This window comes from Syzygium oleosum, unplaced genomic scaffold (assembly GCF_021117445.2).
Source record: "Syzygium oleosum isolate NSW1041296 unplaced genomic scaffold, Sole_v2.1 Sole_v2.08, whole genome shotgun sequence".
Lineage (NCBI taxonomy): Eukaryota > Viridiplantae > Streptophyta > Magnoliopsida > Myrtales > Myrtaceae > Syzygium > Syzygium oleosum.
Window position 1 is genome coordinate 488,540 of NW_026607492.1, and position 20,238 is coordinate 508,777.

Sequence of the window (20,238 nt, forward strand, 5' to 3'; positions counted from 1 at the left end):
TGATTAGTGTACGTACTTTTCTCTGTTGAGTGGAGGCAATTCGATTCCAGTCAATTCCTATGTCAATTAGACCCGCTATTTTGTGAACTTTACCCTCTAATTGCATCCCGATAGATATTAACAAGCCAAGTTACAATGAAAAAATTCAAATCATGGATCCAATCAGCTATGTAAATGTTTAAACAAAAACAAAGTTGACTAAAACGTTGAGGTTTTTAATTCATAAAATGTCTCCGCGTGTGTATATTTATATTTTTGTGATTCCGTGTTTCCACTTTGAGCGGCAAACTCGGACATGACCAAAATCTCGAGGAGATTCTTAGGTCTCTCCAAGCGAAAATTATCAAAAAATTCTTAAACATATTGTACGTCGGCCAATTCAGTCATAAACTTTTCAATTGGACAAATATAGTCTTAGAGTTTTTGATAATTTGCCAATATAGTCATTACGGTCAATTTTGGTTAGAAATCGCTAATGTAAATGCCAGCTATCCTATATGGCACAACGACAGCTAGTGCTGATGTAGTTACTTTTTGCGATTTTTTTTTTAAAAAAATTCTATAATTTATTATTTTTTTCTTATATTTTCTTTTCGCCATGGACCAACAAACCTCGCCAGCCACAGCAAGGGCATGTGGTCCCTGTCTACCATCGCCGAGGCCTCGGACTAGCTTAGGAAATAAGAAAAAAAGAAAAAGGAAAGAAATGAAAAGGAAGAAAAGGAAAATATGAAAAGAGAAGAAAAAATTCATAAAAATTTTAAAAATTGAAAATTTATTCAAATCAGCGTAGACCGACTGACGTCCACGTCGATGATTTCCGGCCAAATTACCTGGAAGGATTACACCGGCAAATCGTCAAAAGGTCGAGGATTAAATTGCCAAATTAAAAAATTTAGGACAAAATTGTTTTAGGTTGAGAAAAATATGAGATAAATGGAAGAGGGAATAGTTATAATGAGAGAAATCTAAGAAAATTATGCTCTAATTGGTTTTAAATTGTTAACTAACCTATTAAGTATTTTCACCTCGCCAAAAAGGAAAAAGAAAAACTCTGCGTTTGTTTTACGGAAAATATAACGTTTTTGGAAAGTGCTTTCTGGAAAATCATTTTCCAAGAAAATAGTTAGTTTTCCTTTATTTGGTGATATGCGATCGAAAAAATTTTCTGGTGTTTAGATCTCATTTAGAAAATGATTTCAATCCTATGATTTTATCTAAGGCAAAAAAAAAATCGAATTTTTAAAAATAAAAAATAAAAGAAAAAAAGAAAGAAAAGAAAGAAAAGAAAAGAACGAAAAGAATAAAATATTAAAAAAGTAAAGGAAAGCAATTTCGGAAAGTGTTTTCACCTTCTTAAATTAGGTAATTCACTTTCCTAATTTTATACATGAATGTTTTCCTTGACCGGAAAGTATTTTTAATTGACTTACCATTTTTGGCGAACCAAACAGGTGAAAGTTTGAAAAATGGATTCCCGAAAAACACTTTTCCTGAAACAAACGCACCCAGTAAATCAATCCTGAACCTTACTTGCCATAATAAATGCGTTCATCATATTTCAAAACCTACGTATATCTCTTCACTTCTTGCATTGGATTTTAATCTTCTCTCAGCAACACATACTTTACGCTATTACCATTTTATTTTTCAAACAACATCCCAAAAAAATCGGAAAAATTGTCCAAAAAAGGAATAATGGTGTTTAGAGCCTACTTGTTTCATAAAATCGAATCAGGTATTTACTACCTTTTGTTTATTTGAAATTGCATGGTAAAGTTTCTCTTGAAATAATTGGCGAGTTCATTATCTATCAAATGGATGAAGAATGCTGCATGAAATGCATTTTTCTTGATGGAAGGAATTGCGAAAGGTTATATATCTTGTGAATTCAATTCTGAAATGGTTTTATGACTAGCTCAAGGATTATGTTGATGGTTTTTTTCTCGTCGCTATAATTTGAACCCATTGAAGAGTTGCAAGTATACATGTTGTTCCTGAGACGTCATGTTTTGGCCAATATAGGGCATTAAATGGCCATAGTTTAATATCGATCATTAAATTGATTGATGGATTGGACCATTAATGTTTGTTTTATTGCAGATTGAATGGATATTTCTGATATGTATAAAGCTTTGTTGAAGTTATATAACTCATCTTTGATCTTGCACACATAATAATCTTTGGATTTGCATAAATGTGTTTCCGGTACGGTTTGTAAATGCATATAGTAGATGCTAGATATGTTTACAAGAGATTTGTACTAATCACTGATCAATGATTTGCCCATGTCATCGCTCTCAATTATTTTTCAGATTCTAGAGGTACAGGAAAATAAGACGAGAGCAATATTGGCGACGATTTTTGGGAGCTGGATTTTGGCATAAGTTGGGATAGCTTGTTATTTACACGAGATGTATATGTTCTTTTTGATGGACTTCGGAACTCTAATCCTTTAACCAATTTGCGCTGTTATGACATAAATATATAGATGGATATATAATTTCATGACCGATTAAAATTGATTATGTGTATGATATGCTTTTCTGGTCTCGTTTGCCAATGATTGGGGAGGAAAGTTTCTGGCCACCGGAGGGAAGAGAATGACACATTAAGCAATTTAGACAAGTACAGGACGTGAACAAGGAACATGTGTCTTAAAAGCCTCAAACTAGTCCACTTTGAGCATCTGTGGTATTTTGAAAAAATTGGAGAGATCCGTGCAGCCGACATCTGCAGGGACTGCATTCTACAATAGAGAGATATCAAGTTACCGACAATATTAAGGTGGGAGGTAATAATGGCCAATCATCAATTATCATAAGCCCAATCTTTTTACTTATCAATTAGCGTTGAAATATCCTGCATCATTTGATAATGTGATTTATATGTTTTTTATACACTTGCAGTCTCTCTCCACTTATGAGAAGAGCCGGGTTTTGCCCTTTTCGCGTGCGTGTCTATCCCCGTTAGTCAAATTCCACACGCCACTTTTAATCCAGTTTGCACGTAAGAGGGTAAACTTTCTAATAGTTAGCATGTTAATTTGTTGAAGTATGTGGCGTACAAATTTCAGCTCAGGCCATTGGTGCGGATTTTTATCACTGGAATGGTTACTACCCTGTCACTCCCCCGTAGAATGGCAGTATCGTCTGCATTAATTTCCCTGATCAACATGCTACGATAATGGAAAGAGCAGCAGATTGTGCTTTGCGCTGTGGCTTGTGACTATCAATCACCCACGTACAATCGGCAAACATTTCGAGATCCTTAACCAGGACTTCAAGTTGGCGAGTATAACATATATGTTGATATTGATCAAGAACCCAAAAGCTTCAAGCATCGCCATTGGGGTAGAGATAATCTTCAACTGTTTGCTTAGGATTTATGTCCACTCAAGCTGGCAACCAAGCTGACTAGACCGATCCAAACTTGAGCACAATAAGCCGAAACATTTGAATAGTAGCAGTATGGTTCGATTAATAACCGTAAAATCTAGCCTGTGTACTCTTTGGTGGCACGGATCTGTGGTGCAGGACACGATGATCTGAGTCAAAACCATCTATAACAAAATGCTACGATAATATAAGCCAAATAGAAATAAATCAAAACTGCTGATACATTGTGGCAAAACTACTTTCATTCATCTAGTAAGCACTGGTATGTGTTACGTCTGTCAGCTACAAACAAGAATTTCTGGGTTTTCTAATGCTTGATTGAAAGCTAAGGATGATGAGCAGCTTTGCCTGGTGAACGACATAAGCAAAGCATTCTCTTGGTCCTTAGCCAAGCCTCTTCTAATTAATGAAATTATGTACTCCATAGATAGTGCATCAATTAGAAGCATGATTGGACCATCACATGGAATCCCAAACTCTTCTTCCGATACCCTGAAGAGCTCCCTCACTATGTCGTTGGTGAGAAACGAGAGAGGGATCATGAAGCGTCTCTCATCTGTTGTATAGACAATGAAGTGACCCTTCTGAGCAACTGATGATCTCTTTGCATTTGCTGAAGCGGACTTGCTGTTCGTCCGATGAAACGAAATTCTTTTTCTTCCAATTGCGGCCATCTTCTGCCACTTCCGTGTCATTTGAATCAGCTTCTTTGTGCTTATCATTTTGTTCTACTCCGAGAAATTCTCAATGGACGAGCAAACTTGCTTTTTGTTGAGTTTGAGTGCTATTTTTGGTTGTGCAGAACGTATTGGCCTATCCCGAGTTTTATACTGAGAGGGCTAACGAATCGGCATTCAATGTATCGCTTTCCAATGTGAAGTCACATGGTAAGCAAACCCATGTGATCATGTTGAGAAAAACTTCAAAGAGGGTCAAGATTTTTGGTTCTGTGGGCTCATGAGTGCAAGATTGCATTACAGAAGAGAAGGATTCTCTTACCATTTTGCAAGTGAGTTTAGCTACACAGTAGGGTCCAGATCAGTTTGGTTGTCCACTTGATTAACCACGTTCTTTCCATGACTCGCAAGATCAACCACAATTTGCTGAAGGTCACAGAAAAGTAGTCCACTATCGGTTCTTGCCAGTTTTTGTATTCTCAATACCGACAGACAATTGAATACTTATGAGAAACTCCTGGTCACATTTGCAAGCAATATTGCTGGACCCAGAAAACTCAGAAATTTCAGGCACATAAATAGGTGATACGTTGGATCTTCCCACCTATTGTCTGGTTGCAAGAAAACGTATTAAATAGCACTATGAATTGATGATTTGCACCAGTGCCACAAGCAAAGGTGTATATCCCCACTATGCACTTGTTTAGGCTTATTGAACAATAAATAATGGAAGAAAGAAACCATTCATTAAGGGGACAAATAGTCTAATGACAGATTTTTTTCCTTTCTCTGCACGTAAGCTATAGATATAAGCTGCTATTTGAATTTTTAGAATTTTGTTATGCTTCTTTAATTGATATATCTGAAATCTTAAATCCCCTTGACATTACCCTGCATTATCTTGTAAGGGGACCGCGGGCAACACATGAGAAGCAAAAGCTTGGATATTCCGAGCCCTTCAGATATTGCATCAAGTAATGCCAAGAGCTAGGAACAGCCAACCGACTCAGCAACTATGAGCCACATACTCTAAGGACATCTTGGGTCCAGCAGTAATGTATTGCACCTGCCCTAAACTTGCCAAGTCCATTCACTCACAAACCACCGAACTATCTTTCCAGCAAAGAACACTACATGTGAATAAAAGGTATCTGCAATTCAATTTCATCATTCTTATGTTGGTGCAATCCTGGTGCTACGATCATCTCAAGCAATGGAGCTGTACTTGTCGAGAGAAGAATTGACAGCCTAACCGAAACCCACATCGCCACCACCCTAACATTCTCTTGCAAGACAAATCACATGGCTCTGCACCATCACGAGGTGACTCCCATTAATGCCGGTGTCCTCCTGATGCACAACTATAGAACATACCCCAGTTAGTTTATCATCTTCAACTCAGCAACTTTGGCATTCCAAAGCCCTGAAGATCAGAAACAACAATCTCCTATTTCTTCTTCGTCCACATTACATTACAGAGAAAATGATCAGTCCGAAGCAGTTGGTCAAGATTGCAAGAAAATGGCAGAGAGAAGCTGCCATGAGAAGGAAAAGGATCTCATTTCACAAGTCAATGGAGACGAGGAAGTGCTAGCTCATAGAGGACATTTTGTCGTCTACTCCATCGACCGAAAGCGATTCATGTTTCCAATTAAGTACTTGAACAACTGCGTCATTCGAGAGCTGCTCAAATTATCCAAGGACGAGTTCGGGCTTCGTAGCAATGGACCGATCACTTTGCCGTGCGACGCCATGTTCATGGACTACATGGTTTCAATGATCCAGCAGCGTGCCAATGCGGAAATCGAGAAGGCTCTCCTTATGTCTATTACAGCCGACACATGCTCACTTTCTCACTCTCTCCAGCAGAATCACGGTGGACAACAATTGCTAGTGTGTAGTCATTGAAGCTCTGTATTTATGGTTTTGCCTTTCTTGTATGGAGGCTTTTTGGATGTACATAATTAGAGAATTGCATGAAAATTGCAGTTCATAATTTGTAGCTCGACAGATTCAACTGAAAACGGATCCTTCACTCCAATGATTAGTGTACTTTTCTCTGTTGAGTGGAGGCAATTCGATTCCAGTCAATTCCTATGTCAATTAGACCCGCTATTGTGTGAACTTTACCCTCTAATTGCATCCCGATAGATATTAACAAGCCAAGTTACAATGAAAAAATTCAAATCATGGATCCAATCAGCTATGTAAATGTTTAAACAAAAACAAAGTTGACTAAAACGTTGAGGTTTTTAATTCATAAAATGTCTCCGTGTGTGTACACACACTTTTGTGATTCCATGTTTTTACTCTTGTGAACATGACCAAAATCTGGACATTCTCAGGTCTCTTACGGAGGAAAACCTCCTGCCACAATCATTTTCGAGACATGGGAGCTACCTCTACCCCTCCATTCGTCTTTTATATCCCATGGAGGTCGGAGGGGAATCCCTCCATGAGATTCATTCCAACTCGGCTGGATAACCCTATGGGGTTATCCCCTTCATTGTCAAAATGGAGTCTTTTAAAGACCTGCTCAGGTCTATATTTATAGGGGAAAAGTAACTACATAAAGAAAAAGAAACATGTGTATTTGTAAATACATTTTATTCTTTTCTGGTCTAGTTTGCCAATGATTGGGAAGGAAAGTTTCTGGCCACGGGAGTGAAGAGAACGAAACATTAAGCAATTTAGGCAAGCACAGGACATGAACTGCTGTTCCAAGAGTTATAGACGGGCTACCGAACAAGCAACATATGTGTCTTAAAAGCCTCAAACTAGTCCACTTTGAGCATCTGTGGTAATTAGAAAAAATTGGAGAGATATGTGCAACCAACATCTGCAAGGACTGTATTCTACAATAGTGAGATATCGAGTCACCGACAATATTCAGGTGGGAGGTAATAATAGCCAATCATCAATCACCATAAGCCCACTCTTTTTACTTACCAATTAGTGTTGAAATATCCCGCATCGTTTGATAATGTGATTTATATGTTCTTTATATACATGCAGTCTCTCTCCACCTATGAGCAAAGCTAGGTTTTTCGCTTTTCATGTGCGTGTCTACCTCCGTTAGTCAAATTCCACACGCCACTCTTAATCTAGTTTGCATGTGAGAGGGTAAACTTACTAATAGTTAGCATGTTAATTAGTTAAAGTATGTGGCGTACAAATTTCAGATCAGGCCATTGGTGCGGATTTTTATCACTGGAATGGTTACTGTCCTGTCACTCCCCCGTAGAATGGCAGTATCGTCTGCATTAATTTCCCTGATCAACATGCTACGGTAATGGAAAGAGCAGCAGATTGTGCTTTGCGTTGTGGCTTGTGACTATCAATCACTCTCGTACAAATTAGCAAACATTTCGAGATCCTTAACCAGGACTTCAAGTTGGTGAGTATAACATTCATGTTGATATTGATTAAGAACCCAAAAGCTTCAAGCATCGCCATTGGGGTAGAGATAATCTTCAACTGTTTGCTTAGGATTTATGTCCACTCAAGCTGGCAACCAAGCTGACTAGACCGATCCAAACTTGAGCACCCTAAGCCGAAACATTTGAATAGTAGCAGTATGGTTCGATTAGATACCGTAAAGTCTAGCCTGTGTACTCTTTGGTTGCACGGATCCATAGTGCAGGACATAATTATCTGAGTTAAAACCAGCTATCACAATATGCTATAATGATGTAAGCCAAATAGAAATGAATCAGAACAGCGCATATATTGTGGCAAAACTACTTTCATTCATCTAGTAAGCACTGGTATGTGTTACATCTGTCAGCTACAAACAAGAATTTCTGGGTTTTCTAATGCTTGATTGAAAGCTAAGGATGATGAGCAGCTTTGTCTAGTGAACGACATAAGCAAAGCACTCTCTTGGTCCTTAGCCAAGCCTCTTCTAATTAATGAAATTATGTACTCCATTGATAGTGCATCAATTGGAAGCATGATTGGACCATCACATGGAATCCCAAACTCTTCTTCCGATACCCTGAAGAGCTCCCTCACTATGTCGTTGGTGAGAAACGAGAGAGGGATCATGAAGCGTCTCTCATCTGTTGTATAGACAACGAAGTGACCCTTCTGAGCAACCGATGATCTCTTTGCATTTGCTGAAGCGGACTTGCTGTTCGTCCAATGAAACGAAATTCTTCTTCTTCCAATTGCGGCCATCTTCTGCCACTTCCTTGCCATTTGAATCAGCTTCTTTGTGCTTATCATTTTGTTCTACTCCGAGAAATTCTCAACAGAAGAGCAAACTTGCTTTTTGTTGAGTTTGAGTGCTATTTGTGGCTGTGCAGAACGTATTGGCCTATCCCGAGTTTTATACTGAGAGGGCTAACGAATCAGCATTCAATGTATCTCTTTCCCATGTGAAGTCACATGGTAAGCAAACCCATGTGGTCATGTTGAGAAAAACTTCAAAGAGGGTCCAGGATTTTGGTTCTGTGGGCTCGAGTACAAGATTGCATAACAGAAGAGAAGGATTCTGTTACCATTTTGCAAGTGAGTTTAGCTACACAGTAAGGTCCAGATCAGTTTGGTTGTCCACTTGATTAACCACATTCCCTCCACGAATCACAAGATCAACCACAAATTGCTGAAGGTTACATAAAAGTAGCATCAGTTTTATCAATACCGACAGACAATAATATGTATGAGAAACTCCTGGTCACATTAGCAAGCAATACTGCTGGACCCAGAAAATTCAGAAATTTCAAGCACATAAATAGGCACGTTGGGTCTTCCCACCTACTGTCTGGTTGCGAGAAAACGTATTAAATAGCAGTATGAATTGATGATTTGCACCGATGCCACAAGCAAAGGTGTATATCCACACTATGCACTTGTTTAGGCTTACTGAAAAATAACGAATGGAAGAAAGAAATCATTCATTAAGGGGACAAATAGTCCAATGACAGACTTTTTTTTTCCTTTTTCTGCGTGTAAGCTATAGATATAAGCTGCTACATGATTTTTAGAAATTTCTATCCGAAATCTTAACCCCTTTGACATTACCCTGCGTTATCTTGTGAGGGGACCACGGACAACACATGAGAAGCAAAAGCTTGGATAATCCGAGCCCTTCAGATATTGTATCAAGTAATGCCGAGAGCTAGGAACGACCATCAGACTCGGCGAGTGTGAACCACATACTCTACGGCATGGCTGGTGCGAGCTTTAGACATCTCGGGTCCAGCAGTAATGTATTGCACCTGCCCTAAACTTGCCAAGTCCATTCACTCACAAGCCACCAAACTGTCTTCCCAGCAAAGAACATTACATGTGAATAAAAGGAATCTGCAATTCAATTTCATCATTCTTATGTAGGTGCAATTCTGGTGCTACGATCATCTTGGACAATGGAGCTGTACTTGTCGGGAGACAAGTTGACGGCCTAACTGAAACAGACATCGCCACCACCTTAACATTCTCTTGCAAGACAAATCACATGGCTCTGCACCATCACGAGGTGACTCCCATTAATGCCGGTGTCCTCCTGATGCACCACTATATAACAGACCCCAGTTAGTTTATTATCTTCAACTCAGCAACTTTAGCATTCCAAAGCCCTGAAGAACAGAAACAACAATCTCCTATTTCTTCTTCGTCCACATTACATTATAGAGAAAATGATCAGTCCGAAGCAGTTGGTCACGATTGCAAGAAAATGGCAGAGAGAAGCTGTCATGAGAAGGAAAAGGATCTCATTTCCACAAGTCGATGGAGACGAGGAAGTGCTAGCTCATAGAGGACATTTTGTCATCTACTCCATCGACCGAAAGCGATTCATGTTTCCAATTAAGTACTTGAATAACTGCGTCATTCGAGAGCTGCTCAAATTATCTGAGGACGAGTTCGGGCTTCCTAGCAATGGACCGATCACTTTGCCGTGCGACGCCATGTTCATGGACTACATGTTTTCAATGATCCAGCGGCGTGCCAATGCGGAAATCGAGAAGGCTCTCCTTATGTCTATTACAGCCGACACATGCTCACTTTCTCACTCTCTCCAGCAGAATCACGGTGGACAACAATTGCTAGTGTGTAGTCATTGAAGCTCTGTATTTATGGTTTTGCCTTTCTTGTATGGAAGCTTTTTGGATGTACATAAATAGAGAATTGCATGAAAATTGCAGTTCATAATTTGTAGCTCGACAGATTCAACTGAAAACGGATCCTTCACTCCTATGATTAGCGTACTTTTCTCTGTTGAGTGGAGGCAATTCGATTCCAGTCAACTCCTATGTCAATTAGACCCGCTATTGTGTGAACTATACCCTCTAATTGCATCCTGACAGATATTAACAAGCCAAGTTACAATGAAAAATTCAAATCATGAATCAAATCAGCTATGAAAATGTCTAAACAGAGACAAAGTTGACTAAAACGTTGAGGCTTTTAATTCATGAAGTATCTCCGTGTGTGTACACACACTTTTCTGATTCCATGTTTTTACTTTTGAGTCACAAACTTGAACATGACCAAAATCTCAAGGACATTCTTAGGTCTCTTACGGGGAAAATTACCAAAAAAATCTTAAACTAATTATAAAGCGTTCAATTCAGTCTTAAACTTTTTAATTTGATCAATTTAATCTTAAAGTTTTTGATGATATTCGAAAATAGTCCTTACGGTCAATTTTGGCTAATATCATTGACGTGGATACTAACTGTCTTTCGTGATAAAGTGAAAGCCAATGTTGAAATTGATACTTTTTGCAAAAATTTTTTTTTAAGTTTTCTGAATTTTTTTATCAAAATTTTAATTTTTTCTTTTGTTTTCTTTATTCTTTTTTTTCACTATGGGCCAGAAACCCTCGTGGCCCTCACTGGCCACAGTGAGGGCCCGTGGCCCCTGTCGACCACCGCTAAGGCCATGGACCAACTGAGGGAAACAAGAAACAATGAAAAAAAGAAAAAAAGAAAAAGGGAAGAAATGAAAAGGAAAAAAAGTAAATAGAAGAAAAAAATTAATAAAAATTTAAAAAAATTGAAAACATTTTCAACATCAGAGCCGGCTGACTGGAGTTAGCGATTTCCTATCAAAATTGGCTAGAATGACTATATTGGCAAATCGTCAAAACGTTTAAGACTAAATTAGTATCCTTACAATAAGATTAAAATTTTATTTTGGTAATTATCCCATCCCTTATGGATTATTATTTTTATATGAAAAAGGGCTAAAGCCGAAAACAAAATTTTAACGTTGTAAATCTACTATCCTTATTTTATCACCTAATAAACACACGAAATAACTCTTTAGGAAGTAATGAAAAAAAATTAGTATCCAAGCGCTTACCAATTCCAAGATTAGCAAGCCGATCGACAAAGAGATTTTTTTTTTCTAAAAAATGATGGTTTGTTTCGCTTAAAATAATTAATCAATAAAAAATTTATTATCATTATCGATAATAATTTATATCTAAATATTTTTATAAAAAATAAAAAAAAATTCTTTTATTTTTATAAGCAATACAAATAAATATTTTTAAAAAAATATTTTTCGCGAAACAAACTTAATCTCCAAAGTGATTTCAATCAAAATAACAATGGTTCTTCAAAGACATTTAAGTAGTGGGAGTCACCTTCATCATGGCCTCTTGCATCTCTCTGGCTCGCTTGTGCCCACAATTCTTACAGGTCATGGTCATGGCATTCGTTTCTTCAGTGTAACTTCTCAGCCAATGTCCACCTCATAACATAGGCTTATCTCCTTCTGTTCCTCCCTCTCCCACGAATCAAAAGACTCCATTTTTTCCTTTCTCTTTTGAAAAACTTCCAATTGGATTGAAGCAGCATACGTGTTCATCGCGAGCGAGAGGGAGAGAGGCCATGGAAGGGCTGAAGCTGCCTTCGTCTGTGCCCGGCACGTCAAGCTTGTTCCCCAAATTCGCCTTCCCCGTCCGACCCACGACTCGTACGGTCCATTCGACTGGTAGATTTCATTGCTTTCGGAACTCGTCCCCTGCTTTTGCTTCTGTTTTGAACTTGCTATGATTCGATGAGTAGTTCGCGTGATGAAAAATGGGGTGATATGAAGGCAAAACAAATCGTGGGTGATTGCCCGATGCAGCAAATTCCCACGAGCGAAGAATTTATGATGAGCCCTTCAGTTTTATCTGGTTGTTTTGCGTGGAAGTTGTTTGCTCTTTGGCCTGGTATCATTGTCAATTTGTCAGTGTCAACGGCATGTACCCATATACCGCGTTGTTCCTTATGAGGAGTAACAAAGCGAGTAACTGCTTACTTCAAAAGCTTTAGCTTAAGCTCGTTGAAATGGACGTGTTGTACATCTTATTGGTCATGTTATGAGGTGGACTTCAGAAGTGAATTTAAAATGTCCTGCCTAGCTTTTGAATATATATTGATACTGCTACTCTAATTGCACGTTTATTGGTGACCCGTACATTGAACTGTTTAATTGCTAATGGCTTCCAAAGAGAGAATGTGCACCGCAAATCCGGAAATATAGTTATTTCGAGAGCTGGGAACTAGCTTGAGTTGTAGAGTCTGGATATGATGGGCCTCATCTGACAATGCAAGCTTTTTCTCTAGTAAAAGAGATTACCAGTCTGACTCGAAAAAGTGGCATGTGAAGGAACATGCTGAGAATTGGGCTCATTATGAAAAGGCTAAGTAGTAGCGGTGGTTATTGCTATTGATGATGAAGATTATGGAATTGGGAAGTGAGGCAGAACCTGAGGCCTTTCTTTCTCTATCTCTCTTTATTCTTTTTTTTTTTTCCCATTGCTTCAGCAATGTTATTCAAGCATCGTTTCTACTTATGAAGCTTCATTGTTGGGATTTTACAAACTATTCTATTTGTTATGCACTGCTGTAACTTACTATTGCGTTTTATGTGCCTGGTTAAATTATTACGCAACAGCTAGTAATTCGAAGCTGTTTGTTGTGCAGGCCTCATTAGAAGATCTCTTGCCATTTCGCCTTGTATAATATCGTGTAAATACTTTGATCTAAAGGGAGCGCATGATTCACATATTAAAAGAAAAGGTGCTAGATTGTATACCTCTGTTTCCAGAACCTTACTAGTGACTTTGTCTATTGTTCTCCATCTTCCATATTCCACTTATTGATCATGCTTCTTTCAGCATCTGTGCAGCCAGTAATGGAGGAATCAATAGAGGAGAAACCCAATGATCTTTCAGTCAGTGGGGATTCTATACGCCGTCGATTTCTTGATTTTTATGCTTCACGTGGTCACAAAGTACTTCCAAGTGCCTCTCTGGTGCCGGACGATCCCACGGTGCTATTGACTATTGCCGGAATGCTTCAATTTAAGCCTATATTCCTTGGAAAGGCACGTCAGGCGTATCTAGTTGAAATGTCAAAATGTGGCTTGAACCGTTTGAATCAACAATTTTGTATCTTTTCCTATAGTGAAGATATTATAGCATAATTAGTTTTATTTGAGTGACATGCTATATGGTATTAAAGGTTTATCTGGGAAACAACTGGTATAACCTGCTGTTTTTATCAGCTATAAGATGTATAGATGGATATCTTTTCGTTTAGGCAATTATGACCGACCTTTGCAAAGATCCCTACTTATTACCACAACCACAACGTATTTAAATCTCATGATACTTGAAGGGGCAATGGACACTTGATAGATAATGGGAAGCAGAAGAATAGAGTAATTATACCACAGATCTAGAGCATGAATTTTCTTGTAGATATCCTTGAAACTTAAGTTTCACATTTTTTATTTGAAGCAAATCTAAACCTAGTTCCCTGAAGTTCAATATAATTTTTATACTTAGAACTGTGGGCATTGTGCATAGGTTCCCAGACAAGTGCCATGTGCTGCAACTGCTCAAAGGTGCATACGCACAAATGACGTGGAAAATGTGGGTAGAACAACTCGGCATCATACTTTCTTTGAGATGCTTGGAAACTTCAGTTTCGGTGATTACTTTAAGAAGGAAGCGATTAAGTGGGCATGGGAGCTTTCTACAGCAGAGTATGCATGAATTTTTACATGGCTGCTGGCCTCTTAAGCTTAAATGAATGTATCCGTTGAAAACCATGACTTGCTGATCTGCGACTTGGTTCCCCCCGCAGGTTAGGATTGCCAGCTGAGAGATTGTGGATCAGTGTTTTTGAAGACGATGATGAAGCCTTTGATATATGGCATAAAGAGGTAAGTTTTTGTCAAATTCTTGATTATAGCACCTCCACCACCATTCTTTCCATTCAATGCTATTCTCTGCCTTCATCTCTATCTATACAGAACTATTATTGTTTTTCAAAATTCATTTGACATACTTGTCATGAATGCTTGCTTTTTGTCTGGTTTTTTTTATTCGTTGCTACCTCTATTTATTTTCAGTTGATACAATCACAGAGATGATGAACATCTCATCTACATTACTCTATTCTTTCTCCAGATATGATGCTTGAAGCATTATTGTTACTACTAACTGCGCTGTGAGCTATGCTTGCCATAAGGAGTAGCAATTGAACTAAGTCACACCAGCATCTCTGCTAGAAATGCATAAGAAATGGTGATAACATTACCGTGATGATTATCTGTTCATGATCTGTATGTATTGGCACTGCCCCAGGTAGGCGTTCCTGCTGATCATATAAAGAGAATGGGCGAAGACGACAACTTTTGGACCAGTGGAGTAACTGGCCCCTGTGGTCCTTGCTCTGAGATTTACTATGATTTTCATCCTGAGAGAGGAAATTTGGATGCGGTACTCTTCCTGGAATAACTGGTTCTCTCGAATGTCGAGGTTTTACTAACACGTCTGTGTGATCCCTACAATAGATTGCTTTTAAAGAACATTACTATTGCTTCCATGTTTTCCCTACATAAATATTTTCTTACGTCTTATGATTTTCATTTGCAGGATCTTGGAGATGATAGTCGGTTTATAGAATTCTATAACTTGGTATTCATGCAATACAACAAAAGAGATGACGGGTCACTTGAACCGTTAAAGCAGAAGAACATAGACACTGGAATGGGATTGGAGCGGGTTGCTCGCATTCTTCAGAGGGTAAATACCACTGGCAACGCCACTGATAAATCTCCAATTGATCTCACCTAATTAACATGTAAATTACTTAATTCGTCCAAATATTTTCTAATTGTACCGAAAACTGTTCTTCCAGGTTCCCAGCAATTATGAGACAGACTTGATTTATCCTATAATTGAGAAGGCATCAGAATTGGCTAATATTTCATATGGCCTTGCGGATGATCCAACAAAATCGAAGCTCAAAGTTTGTATCAGTAGCAATTTTTTAAGTGCCATTCAATCTTTTGAATTAATTATCAGGATGGTGATCATCTTTTTCTTCAAGGAGTGCTGATGATCCTCATACATGTGTTTATTTTACAGATTATAGGGGACCATATGCGGGCAATTGTATATCTCATCTCGGATGGAGTGATCCCATCGAACATTGGAAGAGGATATGTAGTTAGGCGTCTTATTCGGAGGGTTGTACGTACTGGCAGGTTACTAGATATAAGGGGTGATGGCAGAGAAAATCTTGAAGGAGCATTTTTGCCAGCTATAGCAGAAAAGGTTATAGATTTAGGTACTCACATTGATTCAGAGGTGAAGACTAGAGCACCCCGCATACTCGAGGAGATAAAAAGGGAAGAATATCGTTTTGTCCAGACTTTGGAGAGAGGAGAAGAGCTACTGGAACAAATGATAGCTGATGCATTATCAAGTGCTCGTGAAAAGGGTACAGTACCATGCTTGGCAGGCGAAGATGCATTTCTATTGTCTGACACGTATGGGTTTCCAGTAGAAATAACAATTGAAGTTGCTCAAGAGCACGGTGTTACGGTTGATATGAACGCTTTTGATACTGAAATGGAGAAACAAAGGCGTCGATCGCAAGCTGCACACCATGCCGTTAAACTTGAAGTTGGAGATGATGCTGACCTTACAGCTAATGTTTCTGATACCGAATTTTTAGGATATGACACACTTTCTGCTAAAGCTGTAATTAAAAGCCTTTTGGTGAACGGGAAATCAGTCATTCAGGTTCCTGAGGGAAGTGAAGTAGAAGTGTTGCTCGATAAGACTCCATTCTATGCAGAATCTGGTGGTCAAATTGCAGATCATGGTCTAATTTGTGTTTCTGATGGTGAGAATCAACGGAGAACTGTGGTGGAGATCAGAGATGTTCAAAAATCTATGGGTAGCTTATTTGTTCATAAAGGCACTGTAAAGGAGGGAGTTTTAGAAGTTGGCAAAGAGGTGGAAGCTGGAGTGGATCCAAAACTGAGGCAGCGGGCTAAGGTACTTCTCGATTGTGTGCATTTACGCCTGCCTGTAAGGGGTTGTGACTACTAAGATGGCTGGATTTGAAGCCTTGGTTCTTCTTAATCTTGATTTTCCATAAAATACGCTCAAAGTTGATGCTGTGCCTCATTTCTGCTGAACAGTCCTCTTTTAGATGATGGAGATGTCATATTATTTGCCATGTGATTCTCTACTAGGAATTCTTCCAGCTTCTAATGAAAACTGCTTAGTCTTTGGCAGGTTCATCATACTGCTACTCATCTACTACAATCTGCACTTAAAAAGGTGATAGGCCAGGAAACATCACAAGCTGGGTCTTTGGTGGCCTTTGACCGTTTGAGGTTTGATTTTAACTTCCATCGGCCGCTACTTGACGATGAGATCCTGGAGATCGAAAGACTGATAAATGGTTGGATTGGAGATGCTGCGGTTCTCCAAACTAGAGTTATGCCTCTTACAGAAGCAAAAGAGGCCGGCGCTATTGCGATGTTTGGAGAGAAGTATGGTGAAGAGGTATGAAAGTTTTCTGTATTGCTTTTGGATACTGTAATATATTTGCTTCTCTTTGAGGCATATTGTCTGATGTATGTTTCTGTTAAAAGATGGTTTTACATAACTTTTGGTGAGCGGATGAGGTGCTTCATTGCTGTGACTATCTTTATGGTCTCTGGAGTTGATTAGATGCAGAACCCAAATCTATCGCCACCTCTACCGAATTCCAGTCAGAGTGGAGAGCTTTACCAACCTTTTTACATGCTTCATGCATGATTCTTGGAGATGCTGTGCGAGTTACTACCATCCTATTAAGCATTAAAAACGAGATGTATATTGAAGTGGGATCTAACTTGCTAAAGTGCAAATATTTTTCTAGTCGACACCCTTCTTCACTATTTTGGGAGCAATGGTTGTTGTAACACATCGCAGGGAACTTAATAATATTGCTTGTCATCTGATGTGCCATAGGTACGTGTCGTAGAGGTTCCTGGTGTATCTATGGAGCTGTGTGGTGGGACCCATGTCAGCAACACAGCAGAAATACGAGGCTTCAAAATAATCTCCGAGCAGGGTATTGCATCTGGAATCAGGCGAATAGAAGCTGTTGCAGGGGAAGCTTTCATTGAGTATGTCAATTCCAGAGATTACTACATGAAACAGCTATGCAACAATCTCAAGGTTTTCTTTTCTTTTCTTTTAGCCAGTTAAAAAAGTCAAATCTTTCTTATTTTCTGTAAAATTATATGACTTCTCCAAAGGCACATCGGGACCAACAAGGCCCAATAACTTTTTTCTCATGAAGGTGAAAGCTGAAGAGGTCACGACCAGGGTAGACAATCTGTTAGAGGAGTTGAGAACGGCAAGAAATGAAGTTTCTTTATTGCGTTCCAAGGCTGCTGTGTATAAAGCATCGACCATTGCGAGCAAAGCAGTCTTAGTGGGAAGTTCGAAAGAAATCAGGTAATCATGTTTATCTAGTCCGTTCCTCAAATTTGACATTAAGTTTATTTCCTCGAATATCTCCTCAGTGATTAGTCTCCTCAGAATATTATTCTTGCTGAATAAGTTTTTAGTGGCATCTACCTAATGGTGAAAGCTTTGTCATTGGCCTTATTGTTCGTTTTTAACTCTTTGTACTATTAAAGCAACGCCTTTTCATCTGATATTGCACAACACATGATTTTCCACAAGACAATTAATCCGTTCAGTGTCATCATTAGAGGCACTTTGCATGATTTCTGTGAGGCCTTTGAGCTGGATATTGCCTTTGTTACTGTCTCTGTCGGAACTGCTCGTCTCAAGCACCATACTTTGTGACTGTCATTGTCTGAACATAATGAAGTCATTTCCACTTCAGGGTACTAGTGGAGTCTATGGACGACACTGATGCTGATTCACTTAAAAGTGCGGGCAAATATTTGATCAATAGCCTACATGATCCGGCAGCGGTTGTGTTGGGCTCCAGTCCAAGTGAAGGAAAGGTGAGTTTAGTTGCTGCGTTCACTCCAGGAGTTGTCGAACTGGGACTACAAGCTGGGAAGTTTATCGGGCCCATAGCTAAATTGTGCGGTGGAGGAGGAGGTGGGAGGCCCAACTTCGCTCAGGCCGGAGGCAGAAAGCCCGGGAACTTGTCGAGCGCTCTAGAGAAAGCTCGATCGGAGCTCATGGCAATCCTATCGGAGAAGGGAAGCTGACACGCCCTCTATAAAATGTGGAATTGCTTAGATTCAATTACTTGGCTCTCGTATCTCCTGTTATCTTATCACAGAGCGGTCGCGATTTGCCGATGCAGCGGATGGGTTGGGGATGGATGTACAGTTTTCACATGCATTAAGCATAGTTTGAACGTCATTCATTACAAGTACAAAAAAAGGAGAAAAGTTGTGAGACTTCAGCTTTCATTCATCAACCAATTATTGAATATGAATTGTGGGTTGTAAACCAAGCAGCATCCCTATTGCTAACCGAGATAATGGAGTTTAGTTTAAAGGTCTGGGTTTGACCGTTTAATGGGTGTCCAGCTTGCAATCCGATATCATCGTCGTTGTTTTGCCGGAAACAAAATGACTTTAGGACAGTTGGATGCAAAGACAGTGCCTGGTGCCCACCATTTACAGAGTAATAAAGTAATGGTTCCCAACGCATCATCTTTGACTTCGCTGGTTGCTTGGCTTTGACTGATATTCCCACTTCCCAATGCGAACCCGATGTCAAAAGAACGAGGCTGGTCGGCAGATTCAATAAGAATTTTCTTCTCATGTCATAAATTGAGGTGGACCGTTTTCTCTATAAAAGAAGGCTTTTTAAGATCTTATTTGAAATAATGTTCGTTTCAGGTCAATTTTTTAGAAAGCTGATCCATTCTAAGCTCTCATTTGAAATTTTCTCTTAATCAAATACATTGCTTTCAAATTCAATATGAAACTAAATTGAAAAACAAGCTAGAGTTAAAATAAACAAATAAGGTGTTTTTTTAAAAGGGATTCCCTAAACGAGCATTCACTCACCCCCACCACCCTATTAAGCAGTCTAATAATTAAATAGTCTCTGATCATTGAGTGCTTAAAAAAAAAAAAAACATACCAATAAAAAAAAAAACAGGGTTGAAGTTATTTAGTGACTAAATTAATAGTGGAGGGTAAGAAATCTAGGATAAGAAGGCTCCTCCTATTGGCAACCCATTGCCCACCTTTTGATAGCTGTCGGATTTTGGCAATATTCTAAGGACTTTTTTTTGACAAGTGGGCATAGGCATGATGGCACGCTCCTTTTGCTCTTATCTCCTCACTCGTTGCCAAAACATTAAATCTCCATCTCCATTCAACATCTCTCATCAAACCTAAAAGCCTTCCTCCTTATTTTACGGGACCAGTAACGTAAGCAAGCAAACGACAAGGACTCACCCACGGCATGGCCACATACGCACTATCTACATTTTCTTTTTCTCAGTTTTTTTTTCCTCCCCTTTCTAAACACATCACAATTCACAAGTAGATTATTTAAGAAGGCTTGGAGTAGGGCCTTAGCCCCAAAAAAAAGAGCTTTAGCCGACGTAAAAGTATGCAAGAGTAAAGATATGCAAAAGAAAAAAAATAAAATGGGTCACTCAAGTTATTCGTAAGATTTCCATCAATTGCATGCAAACTGTTTTAGGTCAAGATTACTTGCACAGCCGAACGATCTAAACTTGATTGGCTCATGGGACTTGTAAGATGTTTTGTGGTCCTCTAAATTAGCCGGGTGACATGCATGTACTTTTTAATTATGAAGCAAAGTTGTCCCCAATAGGAATAATTTTTAATAGAAAAGGGTAACCACAACACATTTTGGGTAGAAAATCTAGATGCTAATCCACTGACTGAATAGT

The 20,238-nt window shown here is 38.9% G+C and overlaps 3 protein-coding genes and 1 pseudogene across 6 annotated transcripts; 2 read left to right on the forward strand and 2 right to left on the reverse strand.

Moving 5' to 3' along the window:
* Positions 1-3,586: 3,586 nt before the first annotated feature.
* Positions 3,587-4,408, reverse strand: LOC130138814 (auxin-responsive protein SAUR68-like). The gene has a single exon (XM_056314007.1). It carries the CDS (start codon positions 4,118-4,120, stop codon positions 3,677-3,679), a length of 444 nt encoding a protein of 147 aa, XP_056169982.1. The 5' UTR covers positions 4,121-4,408; the 3' UTR covers positions 3,587-3,676.
* An 829-nt stretch (positions 4,409-5,237) lies between these two features.
* LOC115672946 (auxin-responsive protein SAUR67-like) lies at positions 5,238-6,166 on the forward strand (annotated as a pseudogene).
* Positions 6,167-7,804: 1,638 nt separating this feature from the next.
* LOC115672943 (auxin-responsive protein SAUR68-like) lies at positions 7,805-8,424 on the reverse strand. The gene has a single exon (XM_030594944.2). The coding sequence runs from the start codon at positions 8,300-8,302 to the stop codon at positions 7,859-7,861; it is 444 nt and encodes a 147-aa protein (XP_030450804.1). The 5' UTR covers positions 8,303-8,424; the 3' UTR covers positions 7,805-7,858.
* Positions 8,425-11,751: 3,327 nt separating this feature from the next.
* On the forward strand, positions 11,752-18,864 carry LOC115672673 (alanine--tRNA ligase, chloroplastic/mitochondrial). Of its 4 annotated transcripts, none has more exons than XM_030594556.2 (13): positions 11,752-12,001; positions 13,000-13,095; positions 13,194-13,402; positions 13,887-14,065; positions 14,167-14,245; positions 14,670-14,804; positions 14,961-15,110; positions 15,226-15,336; positions 15,456-16,373; positions 16,617-16,889; positions 17,340-17,549; positions 17,674-17,831; positions 18,229-18,864. In XM_030594556.2, the coding sequence occupies exons 1-13, from the start codon at positions 11,917-11,919 to the stop codon at positions 18,563-18,565; spliced, it is 2,940 nt and encodes a 979-aa protein (XP_030450416.2). In that variant the 5' UTR covers positions 11,752-11,916; the 3' UTR covers positions 18,566-18,864. The 4 variants fall into 4 exon arrangements, with proteins under 4 accessions (XP_030450416.2, XP_030450415.2, XP_030450418.2 ...); XM_030594555.2 differs by having other exon boundaries at positions 11,754-12,019; XM_030594558.2 differs by having other exon boundaries at positions 11,850-12,001; positions 13,205-13,402.
* Positions 18,865-20,238: the final 1,374 nt, after the last annotated feature.

Coding starts and splice junctions, on each gene's coding strand:
- LOC130138814 (XM_056314007.1), bottom strand. CDS start 4,120: ATGATAAGCACAAAGAAGCTGATTCAAATGACACGGAAGTGGCAGAAG.
- LOC115672943 (XM_030594944.2), bottom strand. CDS start 8,302: ATGATAAGCACAAAGAAGCTGATTCAAATGGCAAGGAAGTGGCAGAAG.
- LOC115672673 (XM_030594555.2), top strand. CDS start 11,917: ATGGAAGGGCTGAAGCTGCCTTCGTCTGTGCCCGGCACGTCAAGCTTG. Junction 13,096..13,193: donor TTCACATATTAAAAGAAAAG/GTGCTAGATTGT, acceptor TGCTTCTTTCAG/CATCTGTGCAGCCAGTAATG. Junction 14,805..14,960: donor AGAGAGGAAATTTGGATGCG/GTACTCTTCCTG, acceptor TTTCATTTGCAG/GATCTTGGAGATGATAGTCG.